At 38.6% G+C, this 24,537-nt stretch overlaps 1 protein-coding gene, 1 long non-coding RNA gene and 1 pseudogene across 4 annotated transcripts; all 3 read right to left on the bottom strand.

The window, feature by feature from the left end:
* Positions 1–6,601: 6,601 nt before the first annotated feature.
* LOC106328601 lies at positions 6,602–11,352 on the bottom strand (annotated as a pseudogene).
* Positions 11,353–11,671: 319 nt separating this feature from the next.
* LOC106336307 lies at positions 11,672–17,814 on the bottom strand. The gene is made up of 14 exons (XM_013775097.1): positions 17,499–17,814; positions 16,470–17,120; positions 15,999–16,196; positions 15,601–15,912; positions 15,158–15,282; positions 13,971–15,080; positions 13,687–13,828; positions 13,440–13,596; positions 13,196–13,359; positions 13,023–13,105; positions 12,617–12,716; positions 12,296–12,357; positions 12,048–12,198; positions 11,672–11,955 (listed from the first exon to the last, which is right to left on the bottom strand). The coding sequence occupies exons 1-14, from the start codon at positions 17,649–17,651 to the stop codon at positions 11,782–11,784; spliced, it is 3,582 nt and encodes a 1,193-aa protein (XP_013630551.1). The 5' UTR covers positions 17,652–17,814; the 3' UTR covers positions 11,672–11,781.
* A 3,816-nt stretch (positions 17,815–21,630) lies between these two features.
* LOC106328236 lies at positions 21,631–23,656 on the bottom strand. Of its 3 annotated transcripts, XR_001267576.1 has the most exons (7): positions 23,238–23,656; positions 23,031–23,166; positions 22,800–22,908; positions 22,486–22,515; positions 22,324–22,398; positions 21,978–22,081; positions 21,631–21,888 (listed from the first exon to the last, which is right to left on the bottom strand). It is a non-coding gene; the product is annotated as an uncharacterized LOC106328236 (long non-coding RNA). The 3 variants fall into 3 exon arrangements; XR_001267575.1 differs by having other exon boundaries at positions 23,031–23,656; XR_001267577.1 differs by having other exon boundaries at positions 21,631–21,872; positions 23,031–23,656.
* Between the last annotated feature and the right edge of the window lie 881 nt (positions 23,657–24,537).

Below are 24,537 nucleotides of genomic sequence, written 5' to 3'. Positions count from 1 at the left end.
CTGTCAGCAACGTCTCATATTGAGGAGGCAGAGAACACAACAAGATCATGGCTTGATCTTCGTCCTCAATCTTCACATCCACACGCACCAGATCCCCGATGATTTGATTGAAGTTGTTGACGTGTGCGACCAGATCTCCATTCTCAGACATCTTCAAACCAAACAACCTCTGCTTGAGGTATAGTTTGCTAGATAACGATTTCGACATATACATCTTTTCCAACTTATCCCACATCTCCTTACAAGTTGTGAGGTCCATCACCTGATGTGTTATGTCACCCGACAAGCAAAGTCGAATCGTTGAGACGGCCTTATCCTACATCTCTTCCCAATTAATCCTGATCCAACGCTTCCGGTTTCGATTCCAACAAAGCCTTCTTCATCCCTTGCTGCGTAAGCAAATCCTTAACTCGTCGTTTCCATATACCGAAGTTCCCCTTCTCATCGAATCCTGGAACATCGAACTTCAGAGAACTTCCTCCGGTCATTCTTTAGGGTTTTCGTAACCTAAAGCTCTAATAGCAGTTGTTGTGAACAGCCACAAATTAAGCAAGAAGACAGTAGAGAACAAAATGTATTGAGGCAAATACCCGTTTAGGGTTTTTTTATTATTGTGTGAATGAATAATCTTACAAACCCTTGGACCCATATTTATAGCAGCCTCAAAACCCGATTTCCTTTTTCCTTTAGGAATACATACTTATTTAGAAAAAGTAAATTTCCTAAACCTAAAAAAGGCATACCGTACCGCGGGGCCTACCGCCCCTGCAACCCCCATATGTCAACCTTGATAGCGAGTTTATCTTTCTTTCGCCCACGAGTGTTGGGCTTTTACTGTTGCACATAGATTTAAGACACACAGATGCAATACACCGCCAACCATTGAAGCAGATGATCGGGACCTTCAGAGAAGGCTAGGTTAATTTGGCTTTTCTCCGATTAACAAAACTCGACGGTGTGAATTTCGGTTCCCACAACGAAGACAGTAGATAACAAAACGTATTGAGGCAAATACCTGTGTAGGGTTTCTTATTATTGTGTGAATGAATAATCTTACAAACCCTTAGACCCATATTTATAGCAGCCTCAAAAACCCGATTTCCTTTTTCCTTTTTCCTTTAGGAATACATATTTATCTAGAAAAAGTAAATTTCCTAAACCTAGAAAAAGCATACCGTACCGCGGCGGCCTACGGCCCCCGCACCCTCCAGATGTCAACCTTGATAGCAAGTTTATCTTCCTTGCGCCTACGACGCCCGCAGATGCAACAAACACCACCTTGACGAAACACGAGTGCTGGGCTTTTACTACAGAGATTTAAGACACACAGATGCAACAAACACCACCTTGACGAAAAATCTCTACAAATCTCTTTATCCCGTCTATCTTCTGAGGGGAATCTCCTTTGCTTCTCACCATTGGCAAACACGGAGCAGATCCAAGCAATGCTTGAACTTCTCCATTGTAACAGGTTTGGTCAACATGTCAGCAGGATTTTCTTACGTATGCACCTTTTCCAACAAGACTTCTCCAGAAGCTGCCAACTCCCTTATCTTGTGAAACCTTATACGATTGTGCTTCGTCCTCCCATGATACACTTGATTTTTAGCCAAACATAATGCTCTTTGACTATCACAGTGTAGCTGAACACCTTCTTGATCAACACCCAATTCGGATACAAGACCTTGTACCCATACTGCTTCCTTAGCTGCTTCCCCAAGTGCCATGTATTCAGCTTCAGTGGTCGACATGCTACAATAGATTGTTGTACCGACCTCCAGCATATAGGTGCTCCTGCAAGAGTAAATACATACCCTGTAGTCGACCTGCTATTATCAAGGTCTCCACCATAATCTGAATCCACGAACCCAATAATTGAATCCTGCACTTCTCCTCCAAACATAAGCCCAGAGTCACTTGTCCCTCGCAAGTACCTTAGGATCCACTTCACAGAATTCCAATGTCTTCTTCCAAGATTCGACATGTACTTACTGACTTGACTAACTGCTTGTGCTAAATCCGGCCTTGTACACACCATTGCATACATCAAACAGCCAACTGCGCTAGCATAAGGAACCTCTGCCATATCCTTGAGCTCTTCAGCAGACTTTGGACTTTGCTCTGCTGAAAGTATGAAGTGCTTCGCCAATGGTGAAGAGACTGATTTTGACTTCGACATGTCAAAACGTTCTAACACCTTCTCGATGTAACTCTTCTGAGAAAGCCATAATCTCTTAGATCTTCTATCCCTGCAAATCTCCATTCCAAGAATCTTCTTTGCAGCACCAAGATCCTTCATCTCAAACTCTTCTCCCAGTAACCCCTTCAAACGATTTATGTCCTCCATATCGTTTGCAGCAATGAGCATATCATCAACATATAACAACAAGAATATGGGAGAATGGTCGTCAAGGGACTTGACATAAACACAGCAATCATACTCGCACCTTTGATAGCCAATCTTCAACATATATGAATCAAACCGTTTGGACCACTGCCATGGGACCTGCTTCAAACCGTAGAGAGACTTCTTCAATCTACACACCAGATGCTCTTTTCCAGGCTTAACCAAACCTTCAGGTTGCTCCATATATATTTCTTCCTCCAACTCTCCATGAAGGAAGGCCGTTTTCACATCAATCTGCTCAAGATGCAAATCCCAAATAGCTACCAAACCCAACACAGCTCGTATGGAAGTGTGTCGTACTACATGCGAGAATATCTCGTCGTAGTCTATACCTTTCTTTTGTGAGTATCCTTTTGCCACCACTCTAGACTTGAACTTCTTAGGTTCTTTCACAGATATCCCTTCCTTCTTCTTATAGATCCACTTGCAACCAATTGCTCTCTTCCCTTCAGGTAACTCCACAAGATCCCAAGTCTTGTTTTTATCCTGACTTTCCGCCTCTTCCGTCATAGATCCAATCCATTCCTCCCTCTCATTGCTATTAATAGCTTCTCGATAGCTGGTAGGATCATCCATCTCGACCATAAGAGCATAATTGACCATGTCTTCAAACCTGAATCTCACTGGAGCCTTTGTTGCACGTTTAGGTCTCCTAGAAGCCAAACTCTCCTCTGTTCCACGTTGAGCCTCTTTCTGCACTACTTCCACAGGCCGCTCATCACTAACTTCATCTGGTTTATCCCCACCAGACTCCTCCTGAGTAGCTTCAGAATCCGTGATAGTCTCAATGGTCACAGGCACTCGGTCTGATATCGCCTGTTGCACCATATACTGCTTGTCAAAGACCACATCTCGACTAAACATCCTCTTCCTCGCCTCAGGATCCCATAACTTGAACCCTTTAACACCTTTCTCTAAGCCTAGAAAGATGCACTTCTTGGATTCCGAATCCAGCTTTGATCTTTCGTCTCCCGAAACTAGCATGTAAGCTGGACATCCAAATATCCTCAAGTTTGATAAATCAATATCTACCCCAGTCCATACCTCTTCTGCGACCTTCCCTCCTAAGGAACTCCTAGGTGATCTATTGATGAGATAGACTTCCATGTTTACTACTTCCGCCCAAAACTGTTTTGATAACCCTGCATCCAACCTCAAATACCTTGCTTTTTCTGTAATCGAATGGTTCATTCTTTCACTGACACGGTGACACCATTTTGCTGAGGTGTTTTACGCACTGTAAAGTCCCTCTGAATAACATGCTTTCTCAAACCCTAGAAAGATGCACTTCTTGGATTTCGAATCCAGCTTTGATCTTTCGTCTCCCGAAACTAGCATGTAAGCTGAACATCCAAATATCCTCAAGTTTGATACATCAATATCTACCCCAGTCCATACCTCTTCTGCGACCTTCCCTCCTAAGGAACTCCTAGGTGATCTATTGATGAGATAGACTTCCATGTTTACTACTTCCGCCCAAAACTGTTTTGATAACCCTGCATCCAACCTCAAATACCTTGCTTTTTCTGTAATCGAATGGTTCATTCTTTCACTGACACGGTGACACCATTTTGCTGAGGTGTTTTACGCACTGTAAAGTGCCTCTGAATACCATGTTCCTCACAGAACTTCTGGAAATTGATAAATCAATATCTACCCCAGTCCATACCTCTTCCGCGACCTTCCCTCCTAAGGAACTTCTTGGCGATCTATTGATGAGATAGACTGCCATGTTTACTGCTTCCGCCCATAACTGTTTTGATAACCCTGCATTCAACCTCAAACACCTTGCTTTCTCTGCAATCGAACGGTTCATTCTTTCACTGGCACCGTTTTGCTGAGGTGTTTTACGCACTGTAAAGTGCCTCTTAATACCATGCTCCTCACAGAACTTCTGGAACTTCCCATCAATATACTTTGTGCATTATTCGTTCTCAAGTACTTCACCTTTCTCTCCGTTTGATTTTCAACTTCAGCTTTCCAAATCTTGAAGTTTTCGAACACCTCAGATTTCTGCTTCATGAAGTACACCCAAACCTTCTTAGAGAAGTCATCGATGAATAAAACGAAGTATTTTGATCCTCCCAATGATTGCACCCGAGTTGGCCCCCACACATCAGAATGGACATAGTCAATAAGACCTTTTGTCGTGTGTTGACCCATCTTAAAAGATACCTTGGACTGTTTTCCCATCACACAGAACTTGCAAAACTCCATCTTGCAGTCCTTTAACCCGTCCAGAAGACCCCTTCTCAGGAGTTCTTTCAAACCGTGTTCCCCAATGTGACCCATACGCATATGCCACGAAGTTGTACACTCTGACTCAAAAACTGCAGCTACGACACCACCTACAACCATGTTCCCTATCAACCGATATACGCTTCCAGCTGTCATCTGTCCCTTCATCACCATCATAGAACCTTTGAAAACCTTCAACACTTCACCATCATCAGATTTGAACCTGAAACCGTTTCTATGTAGCATCCCAAGAGATATTAGATTCTTATTCATGACTGGTATATGCCTGACATCAGTCAATGTCCTGATAGTCCCATCATACATCCGAAACTTGACTTGTCCAATGCCCACAACGCCACACACTTTGTCATCCGCAAGTCGAACAGAGCCCATGTTTCCAGCCTTGTACGTTTCAAACCACTCCTTGTTAGGAGTCATGTGGAATGAAGCGCCTGTATCCAATATCCAGGAATCCGAGTGATCACCTGACGTAACAGCAAGCATATCCGAATCAGCTAATCCTTCTAAGTCATCATTCTTCTGAACTATGTTTGCAGAGTTCGTTGTCTCCTTCGAATTCTGCCCTTTTTCGGGACAGACTCTCCTATAGTGACCAGGCTTGCCACACCTATAGCAGACTACCTTCTTCCCGAACTTTGACTTTGATCTTTTCCTGCTAGTACCAACCTGCTGCTTCCCCCGCTGCCTTCCTCTATCCTGGCCGACATACAATCCGTCACTTTGAGAGTTGTCACCCACCTCAATATTCTGCCTTCTCTCATGATGAGAGAGTAATGCAGCAGAAACTGTCTCAAGGTTTATAGTCGTTTTGTCGACTGTTAGAGCTGTCAGCAACGTCTCATATTGAGGAGGCAGAGAACATAACAAGATCATGGCTTGATCTTCGTCCTTAATCTTCACATCCACACGCACCAGATCCCCGATGATTTGATTGAAGTTGTTGACGTGTGCGACCAGATCTCCGTTCTCAAACATCTTCAAACCAAACAACCTCTGCTTGAGGTATAGTTTGCTAGATAACGATTTCGACATATACATCTTTTCCAACTTATCCCACATCTCCTTACAAGTTGTGAGGTCCATCACCTGATGTGTTATGTCATCCGACAAGCAAAGTCGAATCGTTGAGATGGCCTTATCCTGCATCTCTTCCCAATCATCCTGATCCAACGCTTCCGGTTTCGATTCCAACAAAGCCTTCTTCATCCCTTGCTGCGTAAGCAAATCCTTAACTCGTCGTTTCCATATACCGAAGTTCCCCTTCTCATCGAATCTCGGAACATCGAACTTCAGAGAACTTCCTCCGGTCATTCTTTAGGGTTTTCGAAACCTGGCTCTGATACCAGTTGTTGTGAACAGCCACGAATAAAGTAAGAAGACAGTAGAGAACAAAACGTATTGAGGCAAATACCCGTTTAGGGTTTCTTATTATTGTGTGAATGAATAATCTTACAAACCCTTAGACCCATATTTATAGCAGCCTCAAAAACCCGATTTCCTTTTTCCTTTAGGAATACATACTTATCTAGAAAAAGTAAATTTCCTAAACCTAGAAAAAGCATACCGTACCACGGCGGCCTACCCCCCAGATGTCAACCTTGATAACGAGTTTATCTTCCTTGCGCGTACGACCCACGAGTGCTGGGCTTTTACTGGTGCACAGAGATTTAAGACACACAGATGCAACAATAGTTTTGCCCCTGATCAAAACTATTCTTACATCCGCACCTGACAGAACACCTCAAATGCAGAAAAGGAGCCTGTAATACTAATTCCTATCTCCATTTTACTTGAATTGTTCCTTAGATCTCTTCATGGCTGAACTATTGGCAGTGACACTATATTATGTAGAACACTCGATTGATGTCCCATTTTGCTAAACAACAGACGAGAACTTTACAAATTGTTGCGTCTTTATGATCATAGACGTTCTTTGAAAGCATGACAATAACTGATATTTGAATTAATAACGCATGTATTATTAAGCAAGTATAAGATAATTATATCCGTCTTAAACTTAGAAACATATAAAATTTTCTGTTAACTCATAAACTCGAGTTAACTAGGGATTTCCATTCCAAATAGCTCTCAACTATGTCTAGACCACAAAGCTCCTTGACAACGGGCATTGAAGCTGGAACTGGCAACTGAAACATTAAACGCGGACCATCCTCACCCTTCCACATCCTTAGCTGTTTCCGCGCTTCTTTAATCGCCTCTCTTGTAGCGCAGTGCACCGAAGCTGCCAGTAGCAAAGGAGGCTCTCCTGAAGCTGTATTTACATACAAAAACAATAGGACTGAAAAGTTAATTCCAAGATCTTCAAATTATTTTTTCGTGTGTAAAAAACTACGGACCTTTAGAAGAGAGTACACGCATTTCATGGCGTCCACTGTTCAGCATCTCAACGTTGAACTGTCTTGGGATGGTGTCTACAGTCGGTATCTTGTATGTCCATGTGCTGTGTGTCACAAGTAGTCCTTCTGAATCGGTTATGTACTCTTCAAGCATGAAAAAACCAAGTCCTTGCACAAAAGCTCCTTCAATCTGAAGACCGAATTAAAAAAAAAAAATACCATCACAACTGTAAGTGAAGAAGAATAAATGTGTGTTTGTGTGTGTGCTCTCTATTATTATTATTTACCTGTCCTAAATCGACAGCCGGATTGAGGCTTTTTCCGTAGTCATATAAGATATCTGTCTGTAGAACCGTGGTATGTCCGGTCAAAAGGTCTACCTCAACCTATATTGATTGATATACCAAAAGTTACTCGATTTCTATATTCCAAATTCAGAAGATAAATTGGGAGAATACACAAAGAGAGAAGCTTACCTCGCTAACTGCAACACCATAGTTCAGGTACTTTGTGGGTTTTTCTTCTGGAGTATACAAGTCACTAGCTGATAAGTTCACTGACTGAGCATATGCCTGCGTTTATACATAAGAATCAAGAATTAATGAGAGAAAAAAAAAAATCAAGAAGCAGTCAGTGAGTCTTTAAAAAAAAAGAAGAGAAACCTGAGAAATCAACTTGTTCCAGCTGATGGGACCATCCGATTTCTCCATTAGAGGTTTCAATCTCTTGACTAAGGTTTCGCAGCAGAGACGAACAGCTGCGCAGCTTCCCTCAGATGTTGTGCTACCTCCTGTAAAGTTTCCTTGGACCATACTCAATGTATCTGATTGTACAACTCTTATCTTATCCAGTAGCTCTTCAGTTGCACCACATTTGAGCAAACCAAGAGCATAGCTAGTCATTTGCTTCACCTTTGTCCATAAACCTTGTCCTAGCTCGATCCCACCAACCTCAACAACTATTGTTCCATCGCTCAAAACGCTTACTCTCCCTGGAGTTGCAAACATGGAAACTGGATAAATGATTGGTACTCGAGATATCCCTCGTTTTCTCCATATGTTAAACTCGTTGAACACTCGGACAATCGAAACCCGCTCTTCAAAGTTGGAAGATACACCCAGCTTATCCCACATGGAAGACAAAGTATACTCATGTGGCTCACCAGCAGCATCCTTGTAGAAGAGAGCTAAGCTCTCATATGTATGGAGATTAATATTTCTTATGGTATCAGCCTCCAAGGGGAGGCTAGAAGCTACATTTTCGATAATGGCTTCGGCGATATAGGTACCCTGAACATCCCCTGGTGCTCTCATGATTGCTTTACTTACCAGGTTCGTTTTGCAAAGTTTGATATCAAAAGATAAGGCTCCCCAATTGTACTTCTTCAACGCCCCAATGATATTTGATGGCATCAGCATGCTTAGACCAAGAGTTGCTCCTGCGTCAATAAGTATCTCTAGCTCCAAAGCTGTGATTTTCCCTGTGGATTTGAATCCAACGCTGTAGGTTATCTTCATTGGATGCCTCCCACCAGTCATGATCATATCAGTCTTACGGTTTACATATGTCCGCACAGGACGCTGCAGTTTATTAGCAGCAACAGCGCACGCTGCTGCAACCTGAGAAGATGGAAAGCTTTGACGTTTCTTGCGCAGAAAGTGAGTGAAAAGAAGACATTTAATATAAAAAAAAACTTACCGGCATTGCTTTGACAGCTTTTCCTCCAAAGCCTCCACCGACACGTCTGGTTATGATGCGGACCTTGTTTTCAGGGATGCCTAGGCAAGTAGCGACCGTGGAGTGTACGTACTGAGGGATCTGACATGAACTATAGACTACAATGGAGTTGTCTTCATCTGGCACTGCAAGAGCTGTTTGCGTCTCCATGTAGAAGAAGTATTGCGACCCAAGTCTTATCTGTTTCATTTCAAAGTCCCTTTTTTTTTCACAAAAAAGAAAGTGAAGGAGAGAAAGAGAGACTAGAATCACAAATACATACTTGGGAACTGAGAATTCGATGATCAGCTTCGGACATTCCTTTTAAGGTGTCTCCAACTTGTTGTGGATATAAGAAAGGATAAATCTCAAACAGGCTAGATTTGTTAACAGCCTCTTCCACAGCAAGATTGGTGGTTCCATATCCTCCGTTTCGTAATCAACTACTGCAAGATTAGCTGCAGTATCTGCATGCCTCTGCGTATCCGCAACCTGCGAAAAAAATATATTATGTGTGTTTGCTAGTGTAATGGAACATAACTTAAAACTCATTGACACTAGACTTACCACGAGTGCGATGCATTGGCCAACATGAAGGGTTAACTCATCTGCAAATAAGGGCTCAGTGAAAGACGCAAACTTAAAACCCACATTCTTTCCACTTTTAGGAACATCCTCGCAAGAAATGACGGCAACCACTCCATCAGGTACCGAGTTATCCTTGAAACGAATACCTTTTATCTTTGCGGATGGCTTTGTGCTGTAGATGAAAGCTCCATAGAGGCAGTTTGTGGGCGCTGGAATATCATCCACATAAACAGCCTCCCCAGAAGCTTGAAGTGATGCTCCAGATTTAGTAGCGGGATCACCAACCGGATAAAATTCTTTGTCTATTGGAACATGTTGTGAAGAAGACAACATTGGCTGATCCAAGTGGTGCCCAGGTTTCTCTAAGGAGTGAAAGAAGTTGAAAAGAAAGCCTTGAGCTAAGCTTGATCTATAAGCAGGATTGCTTGTACCCTCTTGTGGCTTAACGATCTTGCCAAGTAAGGTAATAGCTTCATAGAGAACATTGTCAGTAAGTAGTTTCCCAGAGAGAAACTCCTCAACTTCCTTACACCTAATGGCGTGTTTGGTCCCGTAAGCTCCAAAGGCCAATCGACAGTTAACAATCTCCTTTGTATCCAAATTCACTTCAGCTAGGAAAGCAGCATTCAAGTAAGCCAGAGCGCTTCCCAGCGGACGAGGTGCTGCTCTGTAGGTTTCAAAGACCAAATCTCCAGAAGAAGCTTCATGATGCCAAAATGGTATTTCGATACTCAAAACCAGATCATAAACATCAAGAGGAGGTCCCTGGAGAAACTGTTCAAGTGTTACCTTCTCGAGTCCTCTCGACAAGCTCATAATGTTAACCGATGCGCCAGCTGCAAGAAGTATAGTGGCCATGTCAGAAGGAAAATGTTTCCTCTGAGCCATTACAAGGTTTCCTCCAATGCTAGCAAAGTTCCTGATAAACCTGGCAGCGATCTTCTCCATATGAGCAGCGAGCTTCCCAAACATGTGAATCTCTTTTAGAGCAGCAATCACTTTAGATATTGTTGCCACAGCTCCGATCTCAACCCCATTGTGACTTTCTCTTATCTCTCTCATCTCGGCTATTCGAGTAAGATCCACGTATCTATCGTAATTCCGCTCTTTTTCATCCTTGTAGTATCCTGTACTAGTATTACCAGCAACCAGTTTCACAGAAACTACATCACTATTAGCCTTACAAGCTCCCAGTATAATTTGAAGCTCCTCAACACTCCCCGGGCTACACCATTTAAGCGTTCCAGAATCAGTAGACTTAATCTCATCATCCTTGAGAAACTCTGGAAATGTACAGACACGCTTCTCACTATCAAAGCGAGGCAAGCTAGTTTTCTTACAGAAAGAGTTGAAGCCAAGATCCTCAATGTCTACATCAGAAGCAAAGCTCTTGCAAGCATCAATGATTGGGCGGTATCCGGTACACCGACACAAGTTCCCGGAGACAGCTTTCTCCGCTTCAACAACTGTAAACTAAGAGGAAGAAGATGTAGAGTCTAGGAGTGCAGAGAAGAGAGAAACAGACATTCCCGGTGTGCAGAAACCACACTGAGAGGCGTGAAAACCGGAGAACCGATTGTGAATGGAGTGGAAACCGTCTCTGCTGTTTCCAAGTCCTTCTGATGTTGTGATGCTGCAATGGTTTACGCTGCAGAGGAGTGTGAGGCAAGAGCTGACTGTGAAATCTTCCACGTTTTTGAGGATAGGATCGTATTTGGAGAGGAGAACAACACAAGCACCACATCCTCCTAAACCAAGACAAGAAGAACTGTAATCAAATAAAGAAGACAAAGGGTAATTAAGCAATAATCACTCACCTTCGCCGCAGCTGAGTTTGACGCTCTTGAAAGGAGTCTGGTAGCGGAGGAACTCCAACAAAGTTGTTGAAGGGTCCACGGACGAGAGTTCAAGCTCGAACCTTTGTCCATTAATGGCGAAAACCAAGCTCATTCTCTCTCTCTTTCTTATCTCTCCATCACTTATTCTGCGCAAGTGCGTAGTATTATATTCTTCTGACTACTGCTTTGTCCACGTAGAAAAGTGATATATATTACCGACTCTGAGATCTTTGAGGGCAATCGCTTTCGCCACTAAATTGACTTTTCCTATATTTTATTTTCCTACACTTGTGTTATACGTTGCCAAATGGTAACCATAGGAGATGCCCACTAAAAGAAACAATCTATATATACACAAATCTTTAACAGAAAATATAATCACGTTGCAAATATAGATGCTTTCCCACCACAGTCTAATTATGATTGGTTATTTTTGATCATTTTTAGGTCTTTTATTGCTTGATAAAAAAATCAAAATGACCACAAATGAACACCTTTGGCAAGAGAATTAATTTGATACTTAATAGTGCGAAAACTATATTGAATTGAAACACAAGTTTTTTTAATTTTCATACACACAAAATATACAACAAAAAGAATATCAGATATTGGATTTCTAAGGAATGAGAGGGAAGATGTTAGAGTCATGTAGGATCTCTGAATAGTAAAGGTTGAAGTTGAGGCAATCCCAGAAGCGAGAGAGCCCAAACCTCCCATGTTTTGGTGATCTCCGGTGACACATATACAGATCCTTCATCTCTTTCTCAAACTTCTGCTTCACCATCATCACCTGTTTCATGATTTGAATAATATAAAAACTCAAGGCTCTCGCAACAACAAAAGAAAAGAAAAAAAAAAGAATTTGGTAACTTCTTCTTTTACCTGACATGTGTCTATGCCTAGCGTGTTTGTCCATGAATCGTTTGGAACTCGACCTGTGCCTTGGGGAAGACAAGACCGGAAGTCCAGTGCGCATTGTAATATGTTCTCTATGACGTTTGATACGACTCGGGTTTCATCAGATAGGAAACATCTGGCATGTATTTTTAAAATCAGACCAGACGCAAATGTTATTTCTTTTGCCACTGAATTATGGCTTCTTCTGAAAACCGATAGATTACAAGACTTACATGCTCAGAGCTTCACTTAGATAAACCATATGCACAGACTCAAGATCCATCATATCCTTCACCTGAAAAACCAGTTCCTTAATTCTAACGATGCAGGATACCAGTTAAAGAGAAAACCCGCCACTGGATTTACAAGAAAACTATACAGGTTTCAGGGTAGCTAAGAAAATTATGTTAAACCAGTACCAATAAGCTATCTTCACAGAAGTTCTGCTTAATGCGCTCTAACTCAACAATCAAACAAAGAATCTTCCTTTCAGGTAACATGCCATCAGAGAAGCACATTTTATATTTTGACTAAATAAAGTGTAGAGCCCAGACCTTATTCTTCAGGGAATGAAGGAACTTGGACCATGATACGTGAGACAATTCCGAATGTACATATTGTTGTAGTGTTGATACAAAATGGTTGACCTGATGCCTGACACAGAGAAGAAAGACGTCAAAGATACCCCGGAGAACATAGGGACTCCTTTTATCTAAAAATTGCATTATGTTATATCATACAAGCACAGAGATACAAACATTTATCAAAAGACATTTAGCATTTTCACTTATATTGCATGGATCGAAATCAATCTTTTCTGTTACTCTTATAAACGGCCATGGGCCGGACGAAATATGATTACAATACCTAAGCTCATGCAGTCGCATTGCCTCATAGATACTTCGCTCAACGAGTCACCAATAAATTATGCAAATATGAAGATTTTGTATTTAAATTTACCTTAGTTTCATTAATATGTTCAACCACCGGAGTTCTTGCTTCGCTATCCCCTCTTTATTCTCATGCATTGTATGTCTTACATCCTAAAAAGACATTACAGTCACTGCGGCATCAAATCCCAGAAGACTACAAGATTTATCACAAGCAGTGAATCAACAAAGCTGAACCTTTACCTTCAGTGAACACCAAACGTCAGTTAATGCATAGGCTGCTAGTTTCACTTGAACCAGAAAGCTGAATACATCAGCATATGCTTTCAGCGCATCACATGTTACAATTATACTGATCGGCCAGTCAACTCGATACCCCAACCCTAGGAAATCAAAAGATCGCACTCCTGTGGATTGCACAAATCAGAGTATCAGATTAACAATCCACCAGTCATAATTAATAAATTTGAGATGTGGAAGACCATACCAATGGTTGATGGCGGGAGATGCATTGTGCCTTGTCTTTTGTACAAAAATAACCTGTCTTTACAAGTGTCTCGTTCACATGATGATCTCTGAATTGATGATTCTAGAAACCCTTGGATTTCTGCAATTCTCTTATCTGCCTCCGTAACAAGCCATTTCTGAGGAATCCAATGAAGGGAAATATATAAGCATTATCAGTAGATATTAAAAAGAATCATCTCAATAAAATAGATTGACAGAATACTTACATGATGCCAAAGGGACGCTACAAACACATCTGCCCAATCTGCTAGCTCCATAAAATGATATCTGCGCAGTGCTAGCAGATGTTCTTTCACGCCAAATCCTTCTTCGAGCAACTTAATAGCTAGCTTACTGACGAAGTTATATCTGTTCTTTGTTAAGGGAAAAGTGATACGTGAACAATCATGACGTGTTTTCGTTAGAAAACACCCCTAGAAAGGGAAATGACAGCTGAGTTATAAACTTAAAGACGTATATCTATAGCAAATGAAAGAATCGAGAAGGATACTGAAGAAGTATTTCCTGCAGTAGACACTTGTCTATAACAAAATCTAGTGGCAATTCAAATGTGGGAGAGGAGCTCTGTCTGCAATCACTAAGTGCACTAGTTTCAGGGTTATTTGATCTAAGAAGCATACCCTCCCATCTACTTCCACCAGGTACATTTGACTTATTTTCTTCAGCGCGACCTTTAAAACCTGAAGATAAATGACTGCAAGAAACTTTTGGATCTTCAACATCAGGACTATCTATGCCACATTCTTGGTTGGCATGGAAATGACTCTTTCTATCAGTCTGAGAACTGTGATATTCCAAGGAATCATCAACACGGAATCCTACAGGTATCCTGGCTAGACATGTCTTGGAAGGGTTATCTACCGCAGAAAAGTCAAACCAATGCAACAATTTTGCCTGGTCCCTTCTGTTTATGTTTCCATTCTTGCGCAGGAAATCACATCTCAGCATAGGATTCATACTAAGCACCTCGTACGGGTAGTTTACCTTTGTTTCTTTCAACAAATATAATTTTGATGAGGAACAGTTTTCCAGCAAATCATGCTTTCTCTCCTGCTTTAGACAACTAATGCCGGTGGGAATGTTGTTTAATAAAAGCGTGCTTTCATCAGTATTCATTGAACCCCTCTGCTCCATCTTATCTCCGGAATCAGTTGGTGGATATTGTTTGTCATCTTCCGCGTGTTTATCAACAATAAATGGATTTCTAGGTAATCCGCCAAGGGGCCATGACTTAATAGAAAGAAGCCCTCTAAATTTATCAACCTCACATGCTTCAGTTGACTCTTCTGGCTCAATATCCATCCACTGGCGATGAGTATCTGCTTTCTCATCTTTCGTCACAAAATTATTGTCTATATAACCCGACTCACCATGCTGAGCCAGGTTCTCATCACATTTCCCAGCAGAGGCAACAGAAAAACGTAGAGCTGATAAATAATTTGGTAAAGGCCCCGCTAATGTACTTTGAAAATCAAGCATTCCAACATCAGATTCAGAAAAGTCCCTAGTCGATGAAGATTCAGATGAGCATGACGCATCTATCTCTGAAAACCATCTATCTTCTGTTTTCTGGTCATCAGACTCTGAACCACTCTGGTCCCTAAAATCCCAAGAAAATTTCATCAATTCACGTTCGGGAGGCTGGGAGTAAATGATATGTGTCATCAGGAAAATCACCTGGCCAAGTCCATTGCAACTGTTGAAGGAACTAGTAAACTCTCATCCAGTGTGAAATTACCGGAACTTTTCTCAAGTCTTTCTCCGTCATCAAAGGAAATTGGCAAAGATGTTGCTCCAGGAACCTAAATTTCAAATGTCAATAGAAGTAAACCTGAAAAAATTCTTGCAGAAATGATAGCTTCGCATGCAAAACTGACAGCTAGGATGAGGCCTAACACTAACGCGCTTCTACAATGGTGTGTTTTTGAAATAATCTGATAGATTTATAATGTAGGATAGAAAGTAAATATTTGATCTTGTTTGGGATATACAATACTCATGATTTCCAGAACTGGAATAGCAATGAGAGTGTCATCAGAAACATAAACCAAAAAGACCATAGCTTCGAAAATAATATCAAGATAATGATTGGTAAACAAAAATCAAAAGAAGTACGATACCTGCCCAAGGAACAGTTCAAACTTTCTTGAAAGGTCACAAAGTTTTTCTTGCATTCTTCTGTAGTAATCGTCTCTTTTCTGTATCATCACTTCTATATGCAATTTGCTGAAAGTTATTGGAGATGGGTACACTAGACTAGAGGAAGAATAATGCGTCCAATAGGGAAGAAGATCTGCATAATTTCTGAGTCCAGATGCAGAAAGATTGCACAATTCAAGAAGTTTTGTAATTACTTGGAGCTGTTGACCAGCCCTTAGTATAGGTTCCAAGAAGCCATCCAAGAAACATGGAACAAGCCCTCCTTCTTGCTCCTAGAGTGCAGAAATTGAATCAATCTACTATCAGTGTATAAATGATACTAAAATCAACGATGCAGAAAAAGAGAACAAAGTATTACCCTGGCCCTCTTCAACCGGGAGATGCCAGCCGTATTCCAAGAAAAAGATGTCGATTCAGTGATACATTCCACAATGAACTCTTTATGAGGATCGTTAAGTTCGGCCTTATAAATCCAAGATCTTATAAACTCGCAATATGGCTCACATGTTTTCAGGAACAAAAACTTAACCATAGCACTATGAGCAGGATCAGCAACCTACAACAGAAATTGTCGGGAAAAGTCATCAGAAAGAAATCAAAATTTACAAGTTCTTTGTGTAGTAAGGATAGTTTGTAAGCATAACTTGGATCTGTAATCATCAAATAAATTGGTCTACATCACAAGGTGCAAATAATTATTTAAATGCCATGCATTAATATTCTTCCAAGTTTCTTTAAAGCATTTAAATCCAGGACTTACTAGAAGTGCACATTTTCATGAAAAAATATAATTAGACGAACACTAAAAAGTAATATAACTTAGCCTAACCTTAAGTTGTGAATATAAGTAAGTAAGCAGGTCACTTCCTTTGTAGAACCCATGAAACTGTGTGGTTGCTTCAGTAAACAGGCATTCCCAAGGGGAGACACAATAAGATAGGGATATATCATACAAGTCACATATGTTGGCAAGAGCTTCAATCTGTGTTCGTAACTCTCTAGTATGTAGAAAAACTTCCAACAATGTTATATTTGGGTGAACTACGTTGGTAAGGCAGCCTAGCGAAGAGGGACCACGGCCAGAGCCGTCCACAATGTTAGATGAACGCCTCAGTTGTACAGATGCACATAATGTATCCAGACCAGATATATAGCCTTCTAGGACCTTTCTCACAGCAATAGCAAAAGCCTGATTAACAAGAGTATAGCAGCTCCCCTGTCCCTCAACTTCCAACTTCAAGCTCGTGAAATGGCCTACAAAACTATGGAGAAGAAAGACCAAAGAACCAAAGCAGCCTATGTCTCTAAGAATCTGTCCCAATGCGTCAGTGCTCGACAACCGATGCCACAAGCTTGGTATGTGGTGGGTGGTCCTATCAGCGGACTCAGAGCATAATAGAGAAGAGAGTTTCCCTATGCTAATAAGAGAAGACTCAACACCTTGCAGAGCATTCAACGCCAACCTAACCAAGCTTGATTCCTATTACAAGCAACAAAACGTGGCGGAAAGGAGAAGCAGTCTCAATTACTAGCCGCATAATATATATATATACAAAAAAAAAGAGGACCTTATACATCTCTCATCTAAGCATTTAGAGATATTCCATTGTTCTGAATAACAAGTAATTACTAAGAATAGTAATCTGAGAACATCAAGGTTTCTTCAAATCGTAAGCTTCCCTAATATAATGATTTCGCCTACTGTACCACATCTTAACTAAAATCAAATAAATAAAATTGATTCTTTTTCCCCCAAATCCCCAATTAGGTTTCCGATCCTATCCTAGCCACTCAAGAGCTAAAAGCAAGTTCCTGTATCCACACATACAAACATGAAAAGCATAAATCGTAAACTTACAGAGACAGAGGAAGAAGACGGAGGAGAAGCACGAATTGGAAGAGGAAATCGGCCGCTCTGAGAATGTAAGGATTCCCAATTCCTTGGTCGAAGGTAAGGCTCCTCCACTTTGAGCTTCTCGAGAAGCGAAGCGAGGCTCGTCGCCACCGCCATTATTTCTCAAGATGGAGGAGAAACAATCACTAGAAAGACGAGCAGATTTGGAACAATCAGTTGCTCGTCCCACCGGAAAGTATTCAAATTCTATAATGGCTCTCAAGTGCACTCTATTCTAAAATGGACCAAATGCTATAAAAATATATCTCACACCACCGAAACTAATCTCAATCGATCAAAGGATTAATAAAAGTTTAGCTTCAATCATTATACTATATTCTGCCCCGCTCTTCAAAAAGAGCCGGTATACTTTTTTAAACAAATTTCTTAAAAAAATTTAATTTTCATATTATAGTTTTTTTGTAATTATATTTGTGCCTTTTATGTAATCAATAAAAATATATTTTATAAAATAATAGTAATTTAAAGGTTGATCCGCCGGCATACACTCGTTTCTTTGTAATTATATATACATATGCCCGTTTTTTTGTAATCGTATTTGTCTATTTTAGATCTTAATCTCTGTTTCAAGTGTGGGTATAATGTTGGTTTCTATTTTTTGTTTTTATGTAAATATGTTACATTTTCTGCATTTTTTTCTTATATGTTATAAAATTTTAATTTATATATTTGTGTATAATATTTTTTAAAAAAATTATTAGTAAGAGGTTTTGATGTATTGAATTTTTTATGTTGCATAACTATACAATTGTGTCATAGTCATTTCATTCATTAATTTTGAACTTTATTCCTAAATAGTCGTTAATTATTATTATTTTTTAAAATAAGAAAGTATAGTTACAATTTTGTTTAGCAATTAAATAGATAAAATTATATATTTTCATTAAATTTTCATGATTTTATTTCATATATAATTATTTATATAATGTTATTATTAGATGTCCATTTAAAAGTATACAATACTCAAAATTCATTCCACTTAAATCCATGGAGTGATGATTAAATAAAAAAAGCTTAGGATCAAACCAAGTTTGATAAAAACCCAAAAATAAGGAATATTTGTTTCTATATATATATATATATAACTGTAGGTAATATATTTTTTTCAAAAAGCAAAAACTGTCTGTAATATATGTGTTTGTACCAAGAATTTTGGATGGAAGTTACAAAAGAAAAAAACTGACGTTACTATAGATCTGATCTATATTCCAGAAATTAGATTTTATATGGTCCATATTATTAGGTAACAAATCGAAAAACTAACATTATATATTATTACCTATTCATATTTTTATTTAAAAAAGTGGTGGTTACATTTTATCGTGGTGGCCGCCAATTATTTAGCAAATAAAGTGGTGGTTACATTTTATTTTCTTTGTAGTTATATTAAAAAGGAATGTATTATTTAAATTATAAATTGGACTTAACTATTATCAATTGGGCATGTTCCTAATTTAATAGTATTGATCATTTTCACCTCTTTGCCGCGGCAAAAGAGTTTTTTTTAGACCCCAACAATTTGCATTGTGCTTTTTAGACCTAAACAAAACATAAGTGTGAAATCATTCCTCAACTGAGATTTTTTAAAAAATTCCGACCCAAACTTAACTCCGTAATATGAAATCCTACCTCGTTAGTCAAGCGTTAAACCATGTTTAGTCGGATAGAAAAAAGTGATGATTTCAACCCGTACAATTTTGGTCGTCCTTTTTCAGACCTGAACAATGAGTAAGTGCGATTTCATACCCAAACTGAACAATAATTTTAATTTCATATCTGAACTTTAATATTAACATAAAAAACTACTTTGATAATGTTTGGTTAGTTAACCAACGTTGTTTTAACTAACCTAATTAAAACACTCACTATTACTTGAGCCCACACTTAGAGAAGCAACAAACTAAGCATTAAAACACTGGACTAAGACAAATTTTGTAAAATTTACATATATACTAAATTATATAGGTACCAAAATGAGTAAAGAAATCACTAGCTTCTTCTCCCTCTGGCTATCTCTCTCAGTTGCCAATTTCAGAAGTTTCAGTCTTTATGAAGTTCTATTTTTGATAGTAATGAACATTTTAAAATCGCATGAGAAGGTAATGTTGGGAGCCAAAAAGAGTAGCTCCGGCTACAACACGTAGACAAGAGCGGAGATTAATTTCTTCGTCTAAAAATGAATTAGCATGAACTGAGGCATTATCAAGCCCAAGAAATCGAATCCATTTTATCAGGGATCGATCCGCGACGAATCCGTGAGCAAACCTAGTATCGAGAAGAAGTAAAACAATGGTGTAACATGAAAGAGAGCGGATTGGCGAACAAGACAAAAATATAAGTTAGTGACATGATGGTAAAGTGTTCGTTTAATTCATATTGCAAAGTTTTATTAGTTATATGCGTTATAGTTGTGTCATGTGTACTAGTTATACTCAATCTATATGTACTAGTTATACTCGTTTTAATTGTACTAGTTTGAGTTGTACTGGTAATATTTTTGTGTTCTTCTTTATCTTGAATCTCGTACGTAAAAGATGAAAATTGATTATGGATAAGATAGACTTGTTTAAAGATGACTATGGATGAACGATTTAGGATAAAAAATAGAAAGTCGGTGAATGTTTGAAGAAATTTTTTCTTTTTGGTTTAAGGTGAAAGAGATATTAATGGAAAAGAAAAAGGGAAGAAGAAGATTTAGGATTAAAACTGGGTTAGGTTTTGGGTCAGGATTCGGATTCGGATCAAATTCTGGGTAAAATAATAATGGCATCGATTAGTAAATATGTTTAAGTTCTTTGGTTTTTAGTCATTTTACCTAGATTCATATTCAAATTAAAAGTAAAATAAAAAGAAAATGGCATGGTTCCATATTAGAAAAATCAAACCCCTTTTGGACCATTTGAGAATGATCCCTCTCAAATATCGTAGGACAATAACGTAATATTTCCGTATAACCTCTAAAAAACCCTCTATAACAAATCATGGGAATTTTTTCTAAAAGACACTAATAGATTTTTTTTTGTCCAAAAAAGCACACAAGAAAAAATGATATTTCATTAAATAGATAAAAGAATTTTATATCGTTATTATATATATATATAAATAATTAATTTTCTATTTTGAAAAATACGTTTTCCAATTCAATTGTTTTTTAAAAAAAATCAATTTTTTTTAAAATCCGATAATTCTTTTTGAAACTATTTTAAAATTATTATTTAAAATTTTTTATATTAATTTTCTATAAAAATTCTAAACCGCAAATCCGACACCTCAAATCTAAACCATAAAACTAATTTAGTTAACCATTAGGGTATAAATGTAGTTTCTCTTTTTAATAAAATATTTTGATTATTTTGATCCATGTGTGCTATTTTTATATTTATGATAAAAAAAACTTTTTTATTGATAGTCTAAAGAATTTCCCATAAATAATTTATATTTTATTTTATTTTTAAATAAAAAATTGGCTAACTACAAAAAGCCATTAATGAATTTACTTATCTACATTTCCAACTTAAGTTATCCAAACAGATCTATGCCCAATCGGATCTCTTCTTAAGCCTAACACGTGTATGACATCCGTACTTTCCAAATAAAATAAAATAATTAAAATTTTGAAATCTCTATTTTTATTAATATTCAAAATTCGTTTCCAAACACCAGGAATCCAATAACTCGAATAAATGTCGATAAATCAGAATGCGAAAGTCTAAAAAATAATGAAAAGGAAAACAGCCCCAGAGCACCAATCCGGTACATACCACTCCTTTTCGTCGGTCTCACCTAAAAGAAAAAAAAAGAGGGGTAAATAACATGAGAATCACTTAGTGATGTATGAGATTCTAAACATGCGCTACAAGAAAACATCTCATATATAGCATGAAAAAAACGCTATTGCAAGATAGCACAGCGTTATGACGAACGTTGTATATTCTCCCACAATCTTTTTTCGAGCACTTTAGATAGCGTTTTATGTATGCTCTGTTAATTAATTCTTTCGAAAGCGTTTCATTAGTTGTGTAATTGTATTTCGTAATAATCGCTATTATAGATTATTAAAAAAACAAAAAAAAAATAAAAAAAAATATTTTAAAATTTTATATATAAAAATTGTTTACAAAATATCCAAAACTAAACCAAAGTCTAAACCAGGAATGCACTACAGCGATTGTTTACAATCACGATCAATCGACAGAGAATACGACTCCGATGACTAAGATTTTGACTTGGATGGCTTCCTTTTATCATCTCTGGTCCCCAGAACCGAGCATGCTCTCTCAAACACAAATCCACAATCTAAAACAGAGCTAAGCTTCCCTATCACAAGACCCACCTTGTCCACCAAATCATCAAATCAAAAACCACACTTAGAACCGAAACAATATCAAAACATGCATTTTTAAACATAACATGAATCAGTACCTCAGCAGGAATAGCGGAGTGAGAGAAACGATCTTCAGCAGAGGTGAGCCTAGCCTCTTCTCCAACTACTGCTTTCACCATTGTTTACCAGTGAAGAAATATCTCTGCAACAAGTAGACGAAACCCCAGGATCAACGAAACCCAAAGATCGAAATTTTCAGCTAAATTACAAAATCCCATGTCGAATTCCATAAACCCATCAACATAAAATTTCAAACGAAATGGAAATTTGAAAAAAAAAAACCAGAAACGGAATTGAATCACTAACGACGGAAAGAAAATGGTACAAAACGAAAGAGAGGAGACATGAGATTACACCATTCGAAAGGGTTTCGTAAGATCTTACCTCCTCCCTCTTTGGATTCGACAGAGAAGACGACTCCTACTGCAGATGTCAAGGGCGAAGAAACTTTGAAAGAATCTGATACAGAATCAAAGAGAAAGGAACTGAAACAAACAAATAAGAGGAATCAAACAGAGAAAGCAAAAGAGGTTGTTGAAACATCACCTGTTGTTGAAGAGCCGAAAGAGAAGCAACCTGAAGTCACGGCAAAAGAAGTTACTGAAAAGCAAAAGAATTCAAACAGCATAATGTCAAAGGTAAAGAAATCACTTGTCAAGGCAAAGAAGTCGATCACTGTAATGTTAGCACATCTGGAACACTAAAAGTTACAAAGAGAATAAAAGAAACTTGCTTCCAGTGTAGAATTACTTGCCTTCAACTAAACTGAAGAGCTTCACTAAGTGATGACCCACTCAGGAGATTCACGAATAGCTTTCAACACTTTAAAAATATTACCCCTAAATAACATATATATTCACCTTAGTATTCCAAAGAAAGAAAAAGAAAGTGAGATGGTAAGAGAGAGATACTAAAACACTCTTCTCTTTCAAGCTGATGTAGAGACCTTGTGGCTTCTTGAAAAGCAATCTACGGCAAAAGGAACCGGTTAGCATATGGAATCTCAACGAAACCAAAAATTATTTGGCTGTAACGAAAAAAGTAACCGGTTGTGTATTCAAAACTTGGAAGTAAGATTCAGGAAATCTAACCTTTTCGATACTTCTTAGGAGTTTCTTTGGTTTTGCGTTTCCTTTTCATAATTTTCATACAAGTTTGATGGTTCCTCACCTCCTTAACAAGCTCTAGTACTCCTGGAAATCCAATCTCATACTCTGGCTTCCCGTACTACATAATCCATAGAAAGAAAGACAAGAATCACCACAAAGAAACAAATACGAAAGAGATTCAGGTATCACCTCCGCTTATTCATGCCGTCGCGTCTTCTTCACCAGCCATCTCCGACACCACTCCGCTTCTTCTTCTGTCATCTCCTCTTCTTCCTCTTCCCATCTCCGAGCGACGTCCCTGCTTATTCCAGCCGTCACGTCTTCTCCTTTCTTTGCCAGCCCCGAACTCTATCTCTTCTCCATTCTCTCTTCTCTTACTTGTCTCTCTTCTCTAACTTTTGATTTATGTCCGAATCGAAAGTCTGAACAATAAAGAAATCAACAGTATACAGAAAACCTAGATAACTCAGCAAAGAATGAGGAGGAAGAAGAAGATAAAGAAAATGAGAGAAAGTGTGAAATCTAGATTTGAATCGAGTTTGAAGGCAGAGGAAACAAGATGGAGATTTTTTATTTGTTTTATCATTAAAAACATGAGAAGATTTTTTTTCATTTCTTTTTCAGATTTTATTTGAGACTTGACCGGGAAAACGAAAAAAATTTGCCGCTTCATTTTTCACCTAGCGCAAAAGTGAAATTATTTTCCATCTAGACTAAAGATAGCGTTTAAATTTATCAATGCTATTGTATATACTCCTTTTAATAGTATCCACGTAAAAACATTATCTTAAACTTTGGATTATTTTTAAACCAAAACGCCATCTTTTTATGCTATCTTTACCATTTTCCCTTGTAATGATGTAACCACTGTTTTAGTACATAACAATACGACTATGTGAGCCTGCCTCTAGCATGTAATAAACATGATGCTTAGTACACCACACAAAATAACCATATGCCTAGTTTACCATACAACGACAAACCATTTGATGATAGTACATAACTACTCTATGCACCATGCATTCTCCTCATACGGATATACGTATATGGTGACATCCGTTGCAGACCTGGAGTAGTGTGGTGACACCTAGTTTCAGGCATGTTTGGTATAGAATCAGCTTGGGTTTTGTTGTTGTGCATGTGGGTAGTTATGTTCCATTCTGTCGCGGTTGAGGCTTGGTCGCATGCCGTGCGATTGGTGTCTATGTGTTTTGGGGTTCAGATCCATGTTTAGATATTCTTTTGGATTTTTGGATCTTTGTCGAGCGTGTTGTAAACTTAAGAATTTATAACTGTAAGTTTCTGTATATTATTAATGAATAAGTGTTCCCTTTATATAGGGGTTACAAGAGAGATAAATGGAAATACAATAATAGGAAATATTACAAATCATAAACATAAACGAATTAGGAAATAGGAAAGTTGTAGCCGCCTATCTCTCTTCTCCAAGTCTCGCGGCCGCCTCTCTCTCTCTAGGGTTGGGCCGTCT

This window comes from Brassica oleracea, chromosome C3, assembly GCF_000695525.1.
Source record: "Brassica oleracea var. oleracea cultivar TO1000 chromosome C3, BOL, whole genome shotgun sequence".
Taxonomy (NCBI): Eukaryota; Viridiplantae; Streptophyta; class Magnoliopsida; order Brassicales; family Brassicaceae; genus Brassica; species Brassica oleracea.
Note: the sequence above shows the minus strand (reverse complement) of the source record. Positions and strands in the feature narration are given on the sequence as shown.

What these genes read in the sequence shown, in the direction of transcription:
- LOC106336307 (XM_013775097.1), bottom strand. Translation starts at nt 17,651, where the DNA reads ATGGCGGTGGCGACGAGCCTCGCTTCGCTTCTCGAGAAGCTCAAAGTG. An exon ending in CGTCTTCTTCCTCTGTCTCT is followed by an intron (nt 17,121 to 17,498) that starts GTAAGTTTACGA and finishes TGCTTGTAATAG; the next exon opens with GAATCAAGCTTGGTTAGGTT. An exon ending in TAGGCATAGACACATGTCAG is followed by an intron (nt 11,956 to 12,047) that starts GTAAAAGAAGAA and finishes ATCATGAAACAG; the next exon opens with GTGATGATGGTGAAGCAGAA.